This window comes from Nanorana parkeri, unplaced genomic scaffold, assembly GCF_000935625.1.
Source record: "Nanorana parkeri isolate BGI_ZX_2015 unplaced genomic scaffold, ASM93562v1 scaffold978, whole genome shotgun sequence".
In the NCBI taxonomy this organism is placed as follows: Eukaryota; Metazoa; Chordata; class Amphibia; order Anura; family Dicroglossidae; genus Nanorana; species Nanorana parkeri.
The window spans coordinates 467,436-489,274 of record NW_017307246.1 but is presented as its reverse complement, the minus strand read 5'-3'; the positions used below and the strand labels follow the sequence as shown (position 1 = coordinate 489,274).

General features: G+C 39.1%; 1 protein-coding gene across 1 annotated transcript in view; it reads left to right on the top strand.

The window, feature by feature from the left end:
* Positions 1-21,839, top strand: part of ADGRD1 (adhesion G protein-coupled receptor D1) — a 486,234-nt gene that overhangs the window by 68,241 nt on the left and 396,154 nt on the right. Inside the window, exons 6-8 of the mRNA XM_018566815.1 lie at positions 3,343-3,462; positions 7,645-7,740; positions 21,495-21,617. Of these exons, the coding sequence (XP_018422317.1) occupies positions 3,343-3,462; positions 7,645-7,740; positions 21,495-21,617 (339 nt within the window). The remainder of the gene's footprint in view (positions 1-3,342; positions 3,463-7,644; positions 7,741-21,494; positions 21,618-21,839) is intronic.

The window sequence follows — 21,839 nt, the reverse complement described above, 5'->3', positions numbered from 1 at the left end:
CCGCTCGGCCAGCTTCTGACAGCTGGGCGGAGCCAGCTGTGATCGACTGATCGACAGCCGTGATTGACTGAGCCGCTCGGCCGACTTCGGGGGCTGTACGGGCTATAGTGAATAGCCTGGGGCCGAAGCTAGCCGAAGGATCAGCTGAAGCTACGGCTAGATCCTTCGGCTGCTTCGTGAATAGACCCCTAAGTCTCTTTACACCTGTGTAAACTAGAAGCCTCCATTAGTGGGGAAAATGTAACCTCTTAACAGTGCCTCCACTGTTGGGCCTCCACTGTTGGGCCTCCACTGTTGAGTTATCTTATTTAGGAACCCCAATTAAAATAACCTTGCCCCCCAGCCATTGTACTGCTGAACAAATAGGAAGTCTAGTCTGACTGTGGAAGTTCTGTGTATGCTCCATTTTTGCTCTCAGTCCCAGAGGGCTTAGACCTCAAGACCTGAGCTCCAGCTCAGGATTCCACATTCAGACTACATCCTACAGGCAAAGGGCATTCCAGAAGCTTGCTCAGCCTATTTGTTAAAGCCAGAGCACAGAGATGCTGCAAGAACCCTTGCAAATCAGCAAAAACATTAAAAGGGGAATTTATCAAAACTGGAGCAGACAAAATCTGGAGCAGCTGTGCATGAGAACCAATCAGCTTCTCTCTTTCATTTTCAAATCTTAATTGAACAAATGGATTGGTTGCCCTGGGCAACTGCTCCAGATTTTGTCTTCTCCAGTTTGGAAAAATTCCAATTAAAATGTTTAAAGCCCAATTCCAACATGGGCCAAAATAAAAGAGTGAATCTTCTGGTAGTGGTTATAAATTAAACATCGGCTCAGGCTGCTATACTCACCTGATCTCCGGTGCTGTTCCCCACAACCCTGCTGCTCAACATTCCTGTTCCTCTGTTGTACAGTAGATTACAGGGCTTTAAAAGAAAATAAAACTTTTCCCCCCCCCCCCACCCCCCTTAAGGACAGATCTGAGCATTTACCTGTAACGCATAAACAGCCTTTAGTTATTTAAAAAAACAAAAAACTGTTTTAAATAGTGTTTTGTTTTAATATCTGCTTGCAAATCAGCTTTAGGCGTATAGAAGATAATTAACATTTCTCAGCTAGAAAGAAGCATAACTGCTTTGTCTGCCTTAGCTTCTAACAATAATACATAGGTGTTGAAAGTAAAGCACTATGCTGTTTAATGCAGAGATATGCTTCTTAAAGGAGACAGCATATTCCCTTAATATGAGCACTTCACATATTACCTTCCTCCCTTAGCAAGGAGAAGGAGAATAGATAATATACTAATTAGAAGCAACCACCTCATCATGCTGACAGCATTGCCAATGCAGGAGCAAAGCAAATAAGCTCACGGTTTTGCCAGGTGGTTACATTTTTTTCCCCCTGGTTAAGGAGTGTTGAGCTACAAGAGCTGAGGGTTTCATTATGCTGTGCTGACATTCATAAGTGCTGCAGATACTCAGCACTTAGCAGATAAACATGCTTATACTTGCTTATACTTTCTAAGATCTTCTTGATTTCATTATTGCCTCAAACAGTTTTTACTGAATCAGGATTCCACAACAGCCTAAGGTGTACATGTACCTGGCTACGCTGACGCAACAATAGCCATAGCAGCACACTTGGCTGCCTTGCTGTCTGTCTGTATGCAATTACCATCCTGCAATGCTCTGTATTATCGTCAATGGTACTTTGATTTAACCTAAAACTGTTAAACCTATATCTCTATTATTGAAATAGATCTACCATCCTGTTGTCTTCTTTGATTAGGGAGCTAAGGTTATCTTTATGACTGTGGTCAGTCCTACTGAGAAAGTTTCCTCTTTCATCTGTGTGTCTCTTATCAGTTCTTTTTTAATTAATTGCCCCAAAATCACCATAGGAATGCATAGCTAGATTCCTATTGGCTATTTCAATTTGCAATAGCCAATAGCAAACTAGCTATTGCACCGCCCACTGCTGCTGTCAATCAGAAGAGGAGGACCTGCAGTTCTCCATCAGGTCGCCCCCTGTGGTAATTGACAGCAGCAGAGGGCGGGTGCAATAGCTAGTTTGCTATTGGCTATTGCAAAGTGAAATAGCCAATAGGAATCTAGCTATGCATTCCTATGGGGATTTTTTTTTATTCTTACGACAGCAGAACCACCCGGCCAATAGAAAACAGTTGGGCGGAGCTAGCTGTCACTGCTAGCTCCGCCCAATCGTTTTCTATTTTATTTTTAAACTACTTTTGTAACTGTTTTTCTATTCTGTTTGGTACCACAGAGGTACCGAGCAGAACACCTGAGCTGCTATTCACTCACTGCTCAGAGCTATTCACTCACTGCTGTTCGGCATCTATGAGAAACAGCAGCGAGTAGCCTGCCGGAGGTTCGGCTTAGCCGATCCAGATGTTGGATCAGCTGAGTCGAACTCCTTCTCTCAGCATGTTCGGCCGACCCGAAGCCAGCCGCAGCCAGGCAATGTACGGCTGATTTCAGTCGTACCAGCCTGAAGTGAATAGCCGAACAGCGTTCGGCTCATTTCGCTTCGGGACGGTTAGTCACTCGGCTGCCTACGGCAGCTTAGTGAATAGACCCCATAGTGGTGCTGATAAGCGAGTGTGGCATAAAATTAAATGCCTGCTAGATTTTGCCATGTAAAATCTGCCCTCTTAATATATAATTTCACCCTCTGGGCCACCAAACAGACCTAATTTGTCAATGTCATTAACACCCTCTTATCCAGTCCTCATCAACTCTTTTCTACCTTTAACTCTATACTTCGTCCCGCAGCACCTCCGCCTACCAACTAATTCCCTTTTTTATATCACTTGCCCTTCCCCTTCAGATTGTAAACTCTTACAAGCAGGGCCCTCCTAATATGCTTGTCTTGATTTGCATTGTAACTGTTCTGTATCTCGTTATATTGTAAGCGCTATGCTGTTGGCACTATATCAATATCTGTTTCTTTAAGATTCTCTGAACTTGAATGGATGCTTGTGGGTGGACACAGATTCAACTCACTTTATTTTATACCTCAGTAAATGAGACGTATAATCACTTTACCTCACTGCACTTCACACTTTGGTGCATCAGGCCCTTATTGAAGCTACTTGATATGGTCCATCTTGTTAATCATGTTTTTATATTCTCATGAATATGTGTTGCATAAAGTCACAAACCCTCATGTCGTGAGACCAATCAGACCTCATCTTTATCTGGATAACTCGAATTGGCTACAGTGGATTGCTGCATTTTGCTCCTCATAATTACTTTTCTGTTCTACCCGTTAATCTTAATATAATATAGAACAGATTGCAAACTTTTACGTTTACTTATTACTTTTTCCAGGCTTCCAGGTCTTAAAATCGGCATCACACTACTGGCCTTTGGACCTAGTTAATGGAATTCGTGAGCTTCCCCGAGTCACTGAAGGCAGGATGGGTCCTATGGGTAATGACAGCGACAGAAGTATGTACAGCTGTTTTGTACATATGCATCTTACATCCTAGAGTGTCATATTTTATGTTCTTCACATACACTTACATAGAATAATTTGCTGTATTAAATTGCATTAAAAGCACGTGGCTTCCTAAGTAAACTATAAAACTGACTTGTACCAAGTTCTCAGGAAAAGATCTGGTTTAATAGTTAAGCTAAACCTAGATCACTTTAGTTTTTTAGAATGGATGTGCAAAACAGATTAAAATGTTGTCCACAAAATGAATGTATTTATTCCCTACTATGTAGTTTTCAGTAGAACTTTCATTTTAAATTGAGTACGCAGGGTAGGTGGTAGCATGCTGTTGCTATGTTGATCCTCTCTCTTATGACATCACATTTAGCTCATTTGTAGTAAAAAATGAATTATCAAAAACAGCCTTATAGAGGTTTTCAATTATTCTATAAAATCTTCCTGACTGACACCATGTCCGATATCTGTTACAAGATTATTAATATGTGACCTGATTGTTGTGAGAGAAAACTGAATCTGTCGAATGGCTGGTGCAAATTGTGTAGTGTTTTCCCAGCCTGCTGTATTCTCTACCTCTGCCTAATTGTGAGGACATCACCATTTTTAAACTTACTACCATTAACAGTCAAGCTTTGTTTATCATATTAAATCCAATGCTAAAAAAAAAAAAAAGTGGTAGCACAAAGTGGTTTAGATCTCCTAAACAGACTTGTTTGCAGAGGGACATCTTGTTGAAGCACAGTTGGACATTTTTGAAAACTTAAGATATTTGCATTACATATTCCATGGTATGACAGTTTAAACTGTACATAGAAATGTTTTAACGAAGCATATGTATAAATCAACCACTCCATTTTTCATCCAAATTTTATGTTTTACTTTTTTATATATATCTTTCTTATAGACAAATAGAAAACATACTATGGATATTGCTTTTTTTTTAAAATTAAACATGTAATACCCCAAAATGTGGTTATTCTTAAATGTCTTTCTCTAAAACATATTAATTGCATACTTACAAGCCTTAAACTTTTATCTCTTATGTAAACGTTACAAAATACGAGGACATTTTATTTAAATTCCAAAACCCATTTCCTTGTGTTCATCCATTTTTATTCCTCTACCCTGCAGCCATGCATATTAATAAACGTTTGATCTGCTTTGTTTTTGCCTTCTCTGGAATCCCTGAGTTTTCTTTGACAGTTATCAGATGTACTTACTGGTGTGCCTTGCCAGTAAAACACAAGCTAACACTGTTTTTACAAGAGATGATTGCATAACCAACATTACATTGGTCGTTTTGGTGCTGATGTTTAATTTAACACTACACAGATGCCCTGACATTATCTTGAGAAAAAGAGATCACAGCTGATCTTAAGAAGCTGTATGTGGTATTCAAGCTGTTTTCATGGTACACAATGTCTCTGCTCTACATAGCTATAAACTAGAACTGTTAACTAAACTGCTTTTAAAATCACAGGCAGTAGCATCTAGGGTACATACTTAGAAATTACCATTACATTTTGAAACAGACTGCACAGTGAGCTGATTATGGCAGAACTAACTTGCTGTTTTGTGAAAGCTCTTCTATGCATTGCTAAAAAACATGAATACTATACCTGCCATGCATTCAGTTTTAGTGCACGTTCACACCATATGCGTTCATGCAGTGCTGTCAGTTTTTTCCCAGCACAGCCTGAACGCAAGACAAGACAATTTGTCTTGTCACGGGTGGGCACAGTTCACACCACTGCAAGACTTAAAAAAAGTATTGCATGCAGTATTTTTTTTAAGCGGACCGGACTGAGATGCAGTAGAACCACATGCATTGTGCCTATAGAACTTAATAAAATGTAAAGGTGCCCATACACCTTACGACCATCGCAAGACAATTTCCGATGACCGCAATGAGGAGCGGGCTTCCGATGACTGCAAGCGTGCGCACACCGGCCCGTTCGGCAGTTGTTGAACAAGCAGGCCACTAACCTGCCGAGAATCGTACGATTCTCGGCGGGTTTTCAAGTCTCCTTGTTCAACGCCTTCCATATACTTTGAGATTATTGTACGATCGCGGGATTTCCCGCTATTCTCGTACCATAATCGTACAGTGTATGGGCACCTTCACGTGTCTATCAAAAATCTTGATCGAATACATGCAATTGAGCGCAGCTGTTGGTGTGAGCAAGCCCTAAAGCTAAGCTCTAGTCAGTATAATTTTAATTGTTCCCCGTGTTCCTGAGATTTCCCCTCACTTAAAGCCTGGGTCAACTGGCTTTTGTTCACTTCAGAACTCTCCCACCCACCTTCCCCCATACAAGACTAGCCGCAGCTTCGTCCGATCCTTCAGGCTAGCTTCGGCCCCAGGACCTTCACTTGCAGAGAGATCAGCGTCCCTGGTTACCAGCTAACCAGGGACACTGATCTCAGACAGCAAACTCTCCCGCTCCCTGACGCCCAGGAGAGAAACACTGCTTTTTCTTTTTTTAAAGAAAAAAAAAAGAAAAAGCAGTGTTTCTCTCCTGGGCGGCCGGGAGATTTTTTTTTTTTGACGGCAGCAGAACCGCCGGCCAATAGAAAACAGTTGGGCAGAGCTAGCTGTTACTGCTAGCTCCGCACAATCGTTTTCTATTTATTTTTTTCTACTTTTTAAACTATTTTTCTGTTCTGCTCTGTACTACAGAGGGACCTAGCAGAACAACCGAGCCGAATGCCGCTCATCGGCATTCGGCTATTCACTCACTGCTGTTCGGCATCTATAAGAATAGACCGAACAGCAGCGAGTAGCCTGCCGGAGGTTCGGCTTAGCCGATCCAGATATTGGATCAGCTGAGTCGAACTCCTTCTGCACTTCGGGTCACGGCAGAGAGCCGTGACAGGATCGACAGGTGAGCGAATGCCGGTATGTGTTCGCTCACCTCCCGATCTACTGAGCCGACCTGTGACAGTCTCATTGTCACAGGTCGGCTAGAACTATGAGGTGAGGGAAAATAACTCACCTCATAGTTCTCCTTTAATGGCCATGGTTTTGGAATAGAACATCCAACCAACTCCTATATGTGTGATGGTCAGATGAGCATAAATGTTTAGCCATATAATGTAGATGCCGGTGTCCTCATTGGGAAAATACACCATTGATTCCTGTCCTAGAGATACATGTGTACAGGATAGGAAGTGAGGAGAAATCAGAAGTGCTTTTTAGTGGAAACTGCAAACTAAGGCGGTGAAGAGGTAAGCAGGGTTTTTACGTTAATGTACAGTACCCACAACGCACTAATTTGAAGGTGTGTATATGTAGCATTATTGAAACATTGCTTTACTTTGATCATACCAAATCTTTAAAAGCGGGTAAGTGAAGATCTATGGATTTTAATAATACAGTTAGTTATTTTATGTCTGCATTTCTGTGTGCTTTTTTTGTTCTCACTTCATCCCCTATGAACAATGCACCTTGTCAGTTTTGTCATTTTTGCTTTCATATCCATGGTCATACCATCATTTTACATTGTGTCTTGTGAGATCATTGCTTTTAAGTTTTATATCTCTCAACAAATATGGCTCCTGAAATTAGAGCATTTCCAAGTTTGATAAGTTCCTATATTGGCCTTCCGGCAGTAGGGTTAGCTACACTCATGGTAAGTAATTGGGGTCATCAAACTTTCATTCTTCCCTATTTCGCTTAAAGAGTGTCTATAGAAGGCAATGTGGGATAATATAATCTATTATAGCACATTATCCTATGTGAAGACCTCTTAGGGTAGGCTTCTGATTAATCTGTTCATGGAAGTCAACAGACTAGTCTATTTATTTATCTAATGAAGCTCAAACACCATGAAATCCTCTGCAGCATTAGAAAATGGAATGTGGTATCAGCAATTTGTCCCCAGAAATGGGGACAAAGCAGATCACACTGGAAGAAAATAAAAACTCCAAACTTCAAATCAGTTAAACATCCAACTGAGCACAAGGCTACAAATGTTAAAACCTTTTATTCTCCAGCTACTCTAGGGATGACAGGTTTCAAAAGTCAATTGAAGCTAAAATTTAACTTTTTTTAATTTAATATCTATGCCTTAGCTCAGTGTCATACATTATTCATATTTCTGTTTTGTTGAGAGAAATAAAGTATATGTTGTATTTGTTTATCATGTGTGATTTTGTTTGTCTTTTATCCATTCCAGCTGTCATCGTCCACAATTACATTGTGCTCCCTTACCATAATTCTTCCTCTGTCCATAGCAATGACTCTGCCTTTTCTAACTTGTCTGCAACTGTAGGTGAGGACTGTGTATGTATATATCATTTGAGCTGGCATGCCACCTTCTGTGTGCACTGTTTGAATAAATACCATTTATTGTTTTTTAATATAATTATTATTGATATTATGCTTATGTTTTCAACTTTATAGAATTTTTATGTGAGCCATTATTTCAGCCATCCATCTCATATAAGTGCTGAACGTTTTCATGTAAACTATTATTTGATATATTGTAATAACAGCTAAAATACAAGTTGCTTTAAATGGAAAAACTACTGGTAATAACTATATTTATTTACTCTTAGGGGTTGTTGCTTTTAAATTCCATTACTGGTTCTATGATGCTTTTCAAAATCAGTGGGTCAGGTATAAGCTTACATAAGCTAATCAGCCATAGCATTATGAGCACCCGCCTAATACTGAGTAGTTCCCAGTTTTGCCACCAAAACAGCCCTAAGCGTTCGAGGCATGAGCTCCACTAGACCTCTGAAGGTATGCTGTGGTATCTGACACAAAGCTGTAAGTAGCAGATCCTTTTATCTGCCATGTAAAAATAATACCATTACCCAGAACTCTTTTCTACTCTTGAGCAGGTTATTTTGTATATATATCCAAAAAATAATTGCCTGAAGCCTCCATAGTTGTAGTTGGTACTCTTATGGCATTCAAAAACGTAAAATTAAATACAACCTGGTTATACAGCACATTTATTATAATATAATGATATATGTAATGGCATTAGCATGAACTCACCAGCCGCCAGACAGGTATGAAGGTTATTTTTTTAAATTAACTGCAGCTTGCTGAATCACTGGCCATATCCTATATTTCTCTGGGATTCAGATGTTTGAATTAAATTCAGGAGTTTGTGGACTTTTGTTTTCCATCCACAGGCACTAAAAGCCATATGAGAGTGCTGTTGCTCTTCTGCTGTATTCAACATAGAGGGACATAAATTAAAAAGTAGGGTGTGGGTGACATGAGAAATTTTGCAGATATGAAAAAAATACCCTTTTACTATATGTAAGTTTGAATATTACACTATTACAGTATTTATGGTAAAAAAAAAAAAAAAATGTAGGCTGAGTTTCTTATCACGAATACATGCACACTCTAGTCTGGGGTACGACGATCTTCTCTCCAAGCTTGAACCTGGCGTTAGCCCAGAAAATATGGAACAGGTTCTGTATTTATTTTCCATGTACAGCACCCTTTAGACAAACATTTCTCTAATTATAATGTTTTATGTTTATAGCGTTCCAGAGATGTACACTGCTCTGAGATATGTAGCTGTAGATGTGCTGGATTCATTATATAATTAAATAAGTTATCAACATGAAAGACAGTGCTTTTAAAAACTTGCGTTCAGGAGCCCATGAAGTGTGATTCTTGTAGTATTAAACAGTATTTTATTCAAATTACATTTTAGCAAGTGGTCATATGTAATGCGAGCTGCAAAAGGATGTTTTTTTCTGAGCGGATCAGTGCAAATAATGTCTGATTGTCGCTTATGGTAGTCTTTATATCAGTTTCCCATTGCCCTACAGCTTTAAAAAGCCACGTACATGCACGTTTTCAACATTCTGATGATTTCTATGGGTATAAAATATTGAAAATAAGAATTTTGGAGGTATTAATTGTCTAAGAGCTAAAGTCAGCTGAGAAAGGTACACGTAAAAGGGTTGTTTAGAAAAAATACTAATATAAAAACCAGGACCTGATTTACATTTTACAAGCCTATATCTGGCACCTTAGGCACCCCTCACAGAACAATCTGTTTTAGTATGTTTATAATCACCTTCCAGTGTGGTGCTGTGTCTTTAAGGAGAAAGGTTCTACCATGGTCCTAATATAGCACTGAATAAATGAATGCACTCCTGACTAATTTAAGTTGGAATCAAGTTAAATTGGTATATGGTTTTTTTAAAGAGTGAAAAAATCCCTGTTGGGATTTACTATCATGCATAACCTTACATAGCCTGCTATAAACCTGCATTAACATAACATCTAATATTACTAGCAGGACACCATGCTAACAGTTGACAAGTGCAGACACTCATGATCAAAGGTGATGAGACCCAGGCTGTCATTTCTTAGCCAGGATGTCTGAACACACTGCTTAGCATCATTCTAACAGAGCAATGCATAAAATTGTTGCCTCAATTACACCCAGGTCAGATTTCACTTCATCCATATGGCAATTGTCATGGGATGAAATATAAGCACCAAACATGTTTGTTATTTAGCATCATCATAAAGTTTAATATGCCAATTAATTTATAAAATTGGATTATGTAGCCTGAGTGAGTTGCATTAGTACAACTACCGTTTTAAAAATCCTATTGTGATTGTCTTCTGTAACATTTCTTCCTAGAAAATATAATTTTATAACAATCTCAGACTCATTATTTCATCCTCTGAACAACACATTGTTAAACATATTACACTCCTTGGGACAATATTAATTGGGAAATCCTGTCATTTTTAAATGCAACATTTTAGCAGACGGGCTAGTGTGAACGGGAACTAATACACCCATATTGTACCCAGCACACAAATCAGCTAGGTTTGGAAAAACAGCGTTCTCTCTTTTTAACACACCACATACAGTACACTGCTCTTTCCAAAGGAAACTTATGGCCAAGGTGGGGGAAAGGGTGTGGCCAATGCATAACTAACTGAATACATCTAGACAGACCTACCGCTACCACAAGGCTATCTTATAAACTGGCACAGTCTAGGCTGGAGGTAAACCTGATCCATGACTCTGCACTAGACCCCAGGGGGCTGCTTGTCACAGTATCCTTCAGCAGAGATTGTCTGACCAATACAATTTATTTAGCGCTTGCAGTAATATTAGTGCAACAAATGTTTAGTAAAAGTTCATTTAAATTAATTTTAGTGCACACAAATTCAATATAACACCCAGTTTTTGTAAGATCTAAAAGATCAGGTTGCTCAAGTAAATAAATACTAACATGGTGATTCACAAAATTTACCAATCTAGGCCAAAATAGCTGAACTGGAAAGTGAGCTGAATTGGAGATTTTTTTTTTCTCCTGTCTTCTCCCAATTTCAACCCTATTGTGAATAGCCCTACAAACATGTCAAGCCTCAAAATTATGTGCACTCATGGAACCTCAAATTGTCTATAAGCGACACTTTAAAATCCTGTACAAGTCATCAATTTAGAGTTAACCATAAATAATGGCCCTAGAATTATTGCTGTCACTCTGGCATGCACGGCGATACCTAGCAAATGTGGCTCAATTGTCTCTTTTATAAGTAGGTGCACCCGATACATCTGTTCCAATTTGTATTTGTATGTGTGTGCATTGGTAGGGAGGCTTTAAAAAGTCATCTTTCTCAAGGCAATTGTAACATTCATTTGGTGAATCCTGTTTGTTCGATTAGACAATGTTGTCAAATCAAATCTAATTAGAATGTGTTAACAAATACACATGTTATTGTATGGATTTCTCTTTAGAATATAAGCAGACCTGGATGCAACATATTCTAAGACCGTTCATTACTAAAGCTGGCCATACACTGGTTGTTTTTTCTCTTTCAGCTCCATGTGTGTGCCTTTGTCAGGATACCTGAACTATTTGGCCACTGTTAGGACTGGCCCTTTCAACAAAAGATAAAAAAAATTGCCTTTTTTGAAACAGGGTGTCCTGGTGGGAGCCTGCAGGCTGGTCGAGTTTCGAATGTCCGATATCAACCAAAATTCAACTAGTGTATGGCTAGCTTAAGCGGGAATACCCTAAAAACATTTAATCAAAAGAGAAATACCTCAAGAAAATTAACTTTTGCCCTAATTGCACGACAACCACAGCATTATACATTGTGCAGAATAAGCCCTAAAACTAATGAGAGAATGCTGGTTAATTCGCACAGAACAAATGTACATGTACCATGACCAGTCACCCTGCACAAGGAGAGAGAGCAGAGGTCACTGGTCTTTATTACAGGAAGCTCCTACACAGAGGAAACATTTCTTGCTGGATTACTGCACAGATCTGGAAGAAATGCACAAAGCACAACGATATTCAAATAAGAATACACATGCTTCTTGTATTGTAGACAACATTTGCCTAACCCGAAGTTCAGCTTTTAACTGATTGAGAGTGTATTTTATATAATGACAGTGATGGCTGTATTTTAGCATTGGTTCAATGTGAATGGAGAGCAATGGAGCATAACTACTAACTACAGCACCACATGACGAGAGTAGAAATGATTTCCATGCTTTGAAAATTTCTCTTTGAGTTCTATTTAGGAGAATCCCGAAAAGTTGAGTTATGGTCAAAATAGGCAGAACATGTTAATTTTTGCTGAACAAATCTCATCATGGAAAATTGAAACAGACAGCATATGTCTTCATTCTGTCAGACAGTTTGTTACGCTGGCAAGTAACAACAAAGTCAAATGCACATGGATGCAATATTTATTGGTTAAGTGAGCAAGCCAATGGCCGAGAATGAAACTCTCCTGCACATGATTATACACAGACATGTATGGGTCATTTGACTTTTAATCATCTGAATTGATGGTGTACAGACACTAAGATTAACACTTTGATGGCTTCATCTTTATGAAGTTTATACTTCTCAAATAAAAGAGACAAAGAAATGTATGAGAAATCAGTCTTCAAATACCCCAAACAGCTCAATCCAGTGATACAAAATACTGTATATCACCAGCACAAAATAAAGGCAGCCTTGAAAACTGGACCTGTTAAGGGGTACTTGGGGATGCTAGGGGCTGAATCCAGTGATAGAAAAGATATCACCTAAACAAAATAAAGGCAGGCCTGAAAACTGGACCTGTTAGGGAATACTCGGGGGTACTAGGGGATGAATCCAGTGATACAAAATATATCACCTGTACAAAATAATGGCAGTCCTGAAAACTGGACCTGTTTGGGGGTACTTGAGGATTACAGTGGAAGATTGCTGGCATAAATGACTGTTTTTGAAAAGTTATATAACATTGATCAAAAGTCATGGACAATATGGGTATAGTATAAAATTTGAGAAAAGAACACAATTCACACATTGTTTGGCAGCAGTTTGAAAGCATTACATTCCCTGTTTTGTTCTAGTTTATTTATAAACTGAAATTCAGGCAATCGGGTAGGTATGCAGATTAAATACATGTACGAGAGCTATTTTACCTACCAAATGGTTTTTATTTCTCTCCATTTAGTCCTGATATTTACACTGCCCAGCCATGACTAGCCGGGGATTGGACATGATCTTTCTCTGCTCCAGTTTCACTTTCACCTACAGTCCCCACCTCCACCCTGTAACTTGGCAGTGGAAGGAGAAGCAAGATACTAATTAGCTATTATCTCTGTCATTCTGTTATCTCCTTCTGTCAGCATGGCTCCTTGCATTGTAACAAGCCCCATTGGCTCCTTGTGCTGTTTCTCCTTCTCCTTCTCTGAGCTCTACTGTGCAGACTGTACAATAGACTGCCAGAAGCTAATACCAAGTTAAATTCAGGCACTTACACTGTTTGCAATTAAATACGTACATTTAATGATATATCAATGCTTAGAAAGCTGGAAGACATGGACTTTTTATACCTACCTGGAATTCAGCTTTAAGGAGGATAGAAAAATAAGAGCTGACCAGACTCTCTGGCTTTCATCCACGTATGGGCTAACTACCTAATGCGCCACTGACCTGGAACAAGCATGCAGTCAATGAAATCTAAAAGCTCTGAACTCTTGTTCTACATATGTGTTTTAGATCAATGACTCAGTAGATAGTAAATTCATTTGTCACACTTTACACAATGGCAGCCCCATATTTGTACTCTCACAGGTTTAATCTAACTCGTGGTGGGATCATTCCAGCCCTCCAGCTGTGGTGAAACTACAAATCCCATTATCTAGTTGTGTCTGGAAAGCATGCCTATGACTGTTAGAATCTTGCAATGCCTCATGGGATTAGTAGTTCCACAGCAGCTAAAGGGACGGAGTTTGCCCATCTCTGAGTTAGAAGCTCTCAAATTGAATACAGACAGCATAATAAATTCAGATACACTTTAAGGCTGAAATATTTTGTTGGATACTTTATTCAAAACCGAAAAAGTTTTATCAATATATTGTATTATATTTAATATAAAGCGCATTTCTGATTGGTCACTTTAAATGAGCAAACTCTTCACATTATATTTATTTATCTGTAGGGTCTCCAAAGGCTTCTTTAATTTTGTCCTGTTACATCTTAGAAATAAATGTCTCCATCTTCCTGTCTTAGGATATTAATCTAATTTATTGGTAAATAGCTTATCTACTTACTCAGCAGGAAATAATGCCAGAAATAATTGTACTGTTTGCATACAATTACACTAGTGTCCTGCATATGCCCCATTCCCACTATAATTTAAAAAGGATATAAATAATCAAGATATTTCACTGCTCTGTTTACAGCACTGTTATATATTATTCTAATAAATAAATGGAAAGGCTGTGGTTTATGTATGGATGCTTTTCAAGATGGACTGATAAATGCAGGGCTGTGTACTGTATACAGGCAATGGAAGAGCAAGCAAACATTTATGTGCAAATGTAGAATAGATCTGAACATTATTTTAACAGTACAGAGAATGCAAAATATTAAAGGTGAACTCCAGGCATACATGTAAATACAGACGTGAAATACATACATGAGAACTATGGATTCTTGTGACAGGAATCCCAGGTGTGCCCATTCAGATGTGGCTGCTGTACCCATTTAAGTTAAAGCGGACCTTTACCCATATCTTTAAAATAAACACAAACACACCTTTACAAATGTTTAGTAATGACAATCTACAAACACATAATTCTAGATAATTGCCGGCTTTGCATTCTTGGATTACCTTATTTCTCTTTTCTTTCCCAGTCTTCTGACAGTGGCCATGTTTACTAAGGGCAGACTCCTAGCTCTCATTTTACATCCTGGATTTCTGGCACATGTGACTAGACATGTGACTAGGACATGTGACCATGCACATCATCTCAGGGGAGGAAAATGTCTATCCCTCGATGCATCTGTCTTGTGTCCAGGGACAATCATCTATCCCGAACTGCATGTCATGGTACCATGTACAATTACATGCGGTCTGCTGCTTACAGTTGCAGCTGCTGTCACCCTACCATTACCTTTAATGGGTACAGCAGCTGCATCTGAACATGCACACCTGGGACTGCTGCCACAGGAATCCAAAGATTCTTGCGTTAGAAATTCCAGAACGCAGCATAAGTCTGCATTTGAATGGGGCCTTACATTTAATTGGTCACAAGATGCACAAGACTGTGTCCCTGTGCTTGGTGAATCATCTCCTAGCTTGACTTTTGTACATGAAAACCTTGTTATAAGAGAAATTGATGGGATGATGGAAGCAGAACCAGTGGCGCAACTAACAGGGTCTCAGAGATCCCGGGCCCTGGAGTTCCGCCATTTGGAGGGGGCCCTAGGACAGGGGGCCCTGGTAACCGCTGATTACCAGGATATTTATTATTCCAGTAACCGCTAATGTCAGTCTCGGGACCTCTTCCTCCTGTCCAGGGCCCTACATGCTTCACGCTGCTCCCCTCACCTTGTTCCGGGCACAGCGTGAAATATGATCCAGCCAGCGCAGCAGCCAATGAGTGGGAAGCGGTGTTATCCCCGTCCCCTCATCACACAGAATGCTGCCGATAGACAGCTAGACAGCTGCTGCAGACACGAAGGGGGAGATATAGGGAGCTGGGACTATGATGGTGACATTGTGTCCGGGGGCAGGAAAGCTGGGAACGTGAAGGGGGAGATGAGGGGAAGCTGGGGACATGGAAGAGAAGAGTGTGGGGTCCGGGAGCGGAAAGCTGGGTACATGAAGGGGGAGATCATGGGGAGCTGGAGACATGAAAGAGGAGAGTGTTTTTGATTCTTGCATCAGGGCCCTGAGGTCACTAGTTATGCCTCTGAGCAGAACAATGTACATGTGTTTGTATAAAAACTAGTAGACTTTAGACATGTGCACTGCCAAAAAATTTGTTTAGTTTCGTTTTAAATTTGGATTTGTGTTATTTCGTTTTTCAGGATTCGGATGTGAAAGTCAATTCGGATTCGGAATTCGTATTCGGATGAAATTTGGTAGCGTTAGTACGAACGTTCCTTTCGTTTTCTGTTCTTATTCGTTTCGTTCGTTCGTTTGCAGCAAAAGTGACATTTGAGGGGGAAAAAATATTTTTCTCCTTCTCTAATGCCACTTTGCTCCAACGAACGAAACGAATAAGAAACGAATAAGAAACGAATAAGAACAGAAAACGAAACGAACGTTCGTACTAACGCTTCCGAATTTCGGAAATGGAAATTCGGATTTGTTTGCATTCGTTATGTCTGTAATTCGGAATTCGGATACATCCGAATGTCCGAATTTCCGAAAATTCGTCCGAATTTCGATTCGGAACAAAACGAATCACACATGTCTAGTAGACTTACTAGCACTGATCCCCATTTCCTTCAGCTAAAAAGTGCTGCTAAATCATTACCCAATGAGTTGAATTTTGCAATTAAACAGCCTGATCTGCAAATATTCTGCTTTAGTTGAATATATCTCTATGCAGGTAAAACCTGTTAGCACAAGTATGAAAATACATCCTTTACTAGCAGTCTGCCAGGAATTTATTTCAAGACAAGCTTGGGTTATTTGTGGCAGTTTTATACGTTCAAATATACAGAAAACGGCTGTTCGCATTTGGTAAATGGTTGTCTGATTAATGTCTTCGAATTAAAAAGCTGACTACAAATTACTGTGTGTGTACTTTTTACAATGGTGGCTTAAAGATTGAAAAGCTATGTAATATAACTGTGCCAGACAGTTTTATGTCTATTACTACAGAGTTGCTCTTTGCAATACATGTGTTTGCAGTGTGTAGATTGTGCATCTTCTCTTTATTGTCAATATCTAAGTAGTCTGACAATGTATATCCCCTGCCCACTCTTTGTATGCTTATAAGAGTGTGTAGCAGATCTCTGGAAACGAAACATGATTTTTTTTTCCATCAAGTCTAGTGTTTTTTTTTAATCAACACTGACTTAAGAACCTTATGACCTTTCTTTTTTTGTGTTACGGCCAAGAGGTTTAATGAGAGGGAGAAGTGTTCTTTGTCACTGAAAGCAACTTGTATTTTAGCTGCAATTTTCCTAATGCAGATACAAAAAGATGTCATCATGTTAACATCTTTTAAAAATATGAAGTCATTTTTAGAACTTGGTTATAGATTTTCAGCAAAAAAAAACCAACGCAGTTATTTTTGATGTAAGACTTGATTTTGCTTGTTTTTCCACTGTCATTACTCTTGATATATTTCACTTCTGTCATTGACCTTATAGTGTATGCATTACAGGTGATGCTAGCATTACCAGATGGCTATTTTTACAATACACAATTTTAAAATGTCACTGCATTCCCCTCTATGATTTATGCCAGGCAACACAGCTCATTGTGGACTTGTGTAGGATATATTCTCCTTGTCACACACATACACACATACATACACACACAAGTACACATAGCAGTTCTCTCCAGAAAATGCACATTTTGTTCTCCCTTATAGGAGCTCTCTACCTCACATGTACACTACACCTAGGAAGACTGGCTTCCATTCATACCCAGATTAAGCTGTAGTTAAAGAGGAACTCCCCATCCCCTGTTCTATCTTTTTTGATCCCCCCTTACCTGTGAAGCTGGGTTCTCTTGAAAAAAACATACATATCCACCTGGTGGTTAGAGTGTTGTTCTGTTGGGAGCCACTGCTCTGCCGACACTGGTTGAGTGCCACATCACTGTCTTCCTCCCCTCGGTCATTGTGAGCTGTCAGCCAGTCAGCCCCCCCACCTTGACCTGCCTCTGTGTCTGCCCTCTGGCTGCTCTGTTCCCCGCTCCTGCAGCCTTCTGAGATATGTAATGTAGATATCTCAGGAGGCTCCAGGAACAGGGACACATAAGAGAGTGATTGAAGGTTAGCTTTTTATCTTTTTCTTTAAAGAACTACAGTCTGAGTTAAAAACAAAAGTTATATTTACCCGATCCTCTGAGCAGGCCAATTCTTAGACCGGTTCCTCTCTCCTCCTCCTCTGCAGCAGTCTAAGGCCTGGTTCACACCTGGGCGTTTTACAGCGCGTTCCTACGCGCTATAAAACGCTCAACATGTGAAAACCAAGGATTGCCTATGGGCATGGTTCCCACCTGGGCATTTTACAGCGTGTAGGAACGCGCTGTAAAACGCCCTACACCCAAAGAAGTACAGGAGCTTCTTTGGGGCATATTTGCCTCGCGTATCCATTAGGATACAGCCGGATAGCCCTCGGAAATGCGCGTTTGTCGCGTGTTTTTTTTTACCGCAAATCGCGGTACGCCTAGGTGTGAACCCAGCCTAAGTTCCTGTAAATTATCATGTTCTATATACTGTATAGGACATGAGGACGCTGAGGAAGATAAAAACGCTGGAGTGGAAGAGAGAGGCTGGAGAGAGCGCTGTAACAGCTGGCCGGCTTGGAGCATCAAGTAAGTATAACTGTTATTTTTGAACCTAGATAAAAACCAGCACTAAACTCTTGCAGAGTGGGGGTAGCCCTTTAAAAGAAATACTTGCTAAATGCAGGTTGTGTTCAACTGAAAAACTGAAATAAGGTCATAATAAAATAATCATATGGGTTATTGTTCCTTTTATAAGCATAGTCATAAGTGTAGACAGATTATCCCCAAGACATCCTCGAGTAACCTAGAGCCAGGTGGATGTCCACGGAGCTCAAATACATCCTTCAAGTCCTGCAATATACCAAGAGGATAATGGAATTAGTCAAAGCTTTGCACCTGCTTCTCTGCTATTCTTTGAAGAATAGTTCAAAATAAAGGAAAGGTAATACAGTGGTCTTGAGTATTTCAGGTCAGCTTATTGGTGAAACACAGTTAAATTGTAGTAGTTAAAGGTGAACTTGGCCTCTTATAAATGTAACAAAATATTTTAAAAATGCCCTGTTTATGAGAAAAACCCAAGAGAAAAAAATGTGGCAGTCTCCATTTTATCATAATAGTAAAGAAAATGGTCAAGCAGAAAAATTATATAAAGAAAACAAAGTAGTATTATCCAAGAAAGTGTTTCTCACATTCTAATATATAATTTATTGTGCAGAAGGGTATAAAATATAAAAACCATGGTTCATTCACATGAAATACTGCTGCAGGGATCCCTGCACCACCTCTTAAGAACAAGCAGAGCCTTATTTCTTACACAGACGGTTGAGACCCGCAAATCCAGTCCGGTGCTAGCTTCTGTGTTCTACTGCTGCACTTCCATCCAATCCACACCCAGAATTAGGAATTTGGTGCACAGATGAGTATATATAATTACTGTTGGGTTGCATTTGATTGTGGCCTTTACACACTGACCTTTACCAACTGATGTTTATCTCTTACATGTGTGGGTATCACTTTGATGACAAGCAGTAACAAAATGTGTTCCAGGAGTTTCTGCTATACGTGCCATCTGATGCAATTTTATAGATCAATATATAGTATGCTTTATAAACATTCATCATTTCACATTAACAGCATAACTGTCTGGTGGCTGAAATTTCATGGACAATTGTACAGTTTATTTTATAGTTAATCATTACCACTGCAAGGTTTTTATTAGACTGTGGCACTGTCTCTGCAGACGTTAAATCCATTATACTATATTACAATTGATTGAATACTAATTAGCAGGTACCTGCTCAGTAAGTTTGCCTTATCCAATAGCAATGGAACTGGAGAACCAATGAAAGACTACTACTTGCTGCATAACATGCTTTACCGGTTTTAACACATATGATATTGCATGGGAGAATTGACTATTAAAGTGACATTAAACCCTCAGATTTTTTAACATAAACCAATACTGTAATGTGTGCCTTACTGTAATCCATGGTAGTTTCCCTTCTCTTTGCTGCTCTTCTTTTTAAATCCTCATGTATTCTCATGCTTGGGAAGAACTTCCCTTTGCAGCTGAGTGCCTCTTCCTGTAGTGCTGGCTCAGGTTGCAAACTTACACACACACACCATGTATCCATTTCAGAGACAAGGCAGTCTGGTGCAAAACAGAAGTTCTGCCCAGCATGAGAAGAGATACAGATTTAAAAGGAAGAGCAGCAAAGAGAAGGGAAACAACCATGGATTACAGTAAGGCACACATTACAGTATTGTTTTATGTTAAAAAATCTGAGGGTTTAATGTCACTTTAAGAGCACGACTGGTATTGTTTGATGCAAGGCCTGTTGCTGAATTTATATAGATAAACTGTGTAGTCAAGTTTCAAGATAGTGGTGCTCCAAAGTGCATAATTAGAAAACATCACCTTTTTCATTGTAGATTTTGCAGTTACCTGCTAAGTAGATGAAAACAACGATGAATATTAAACCTATTGGATACCATTTGGCAGGTACCTGTGAAGTATGTCTGCCATAACCATTAACAACAAGATAGTAATATCAAAAATATCTGCAGTCAAGAGGAACATTTATTTTCATCAAAAGGGTTTACACCCTAATCATTTATCATATATGAGCTAATACAATTATCCATTCTGAAAAGGACTGCAGATTACTTGGTGCAATTGATTCTGCAAAGAATTGCAGTGTTTTCTTTACTATTTATTATCCAATTATACAAGCCACTGATCCATTTTTTTATGTTTATGAGATATGAACACCGTACCATTTTTTATATTGTGATATTTACATATAGCTAGGGTATGCAATATGTGGAGAGGCACTATTTTATGGGATTGTACCATGGTTTTTATATTGTGTCCTTTTGTACAATAAATGCAATGGAATGTGGGGAGCAGTTTCTTGGATAATCCTACTACTTTATATATTTTTCTGCTTTACCCTTTCCTTTATGATTATGATTTTTTGAGTTTGTAAACAGGGGATTTAAAAAAAATATATTGTTTAGTTGTCTGATTATCAGAGACTTCGAGCCTAGTAGTGAACAAATGCATGTGTCATTTCAAATATACATCACTAACAAAAACTCTAGGAGAAAGGAAAATTCGTTTTTGGCAGAAGATACAAACAAAGTCTCTTCTACCGAAAAAACTCCCCATGCAATTTTTTTCAACTTTAGTTCATTTTGAGCTGTGCATCACCAATATGCAGACCACCAATAATAAAGACCACTATTTTACATTTTCAGCTGGACACAGAAGGTGAACTGTAGTGAAGGTTGCATGAATGAGGTAGCGAGTAGAACCAAGCATATCCTTCTCTAGTGCTGTAGAGTTTGCCATTTAGGCTAATAGGGTAAAATATTGCTGCACATGTACAGATAATTTTGATGCCAGAAATTTACCCTTGAAGAATACACTCCACAGGAAAGACATAACAGGAAAGGGATATTACAAACCCTGAAGGTGCAGTATTTGCATTTATAGGACCTAAAAGAAAAACAAATGAATATTTGGCAAACAGATAAAGAACTCAAATATGGATACATATTAATGCAATACACATGTGGAGTCCTCTGCTGAACATGTTGAAATCCAAAATTGTTAGGTTGAATTTTGGCTGATTATAGTGTAATTAAAAATGTACTCATCATTGTGTGTTAAATTCAATTAAACTTGTGTATTTTGAATGCAGAGTGTATGATCTAAGAGTTTATATTAGAGTATGTTATTGAACTTGTGTTTGGTGTGAATTGAGAACAAAGACATTTTTGTACTAAAATATTTTCTTCTTTCCCCAGATATTGTAGAAGGAACAGTCAATCATGGTATTGTTCTTAATGAGCAAAAAGGAGTTACTCTCCTGTACTTCGGAAGTTCCAAAAACTCCTGCATTAGTGACCTAAGTTTGTGTGGACCAGAAGGTTAGCATCTATCTGGGTACACTTGGGGTATATCTCCATGCTTCTTGTTTAAAAAACCATGTTACTATAATATTGGTGCAAAATTAACCCCACACTATGGGGTGTATTTCTAAAATGTTTGCCTGCGAACATCCAACTTTTACATTCACGCTGCATTATGACCTGTAGATGGAGCAGAGGAATATGGAAAGCTTTTTTAGCTATGCAGTCCATCATCCTGCA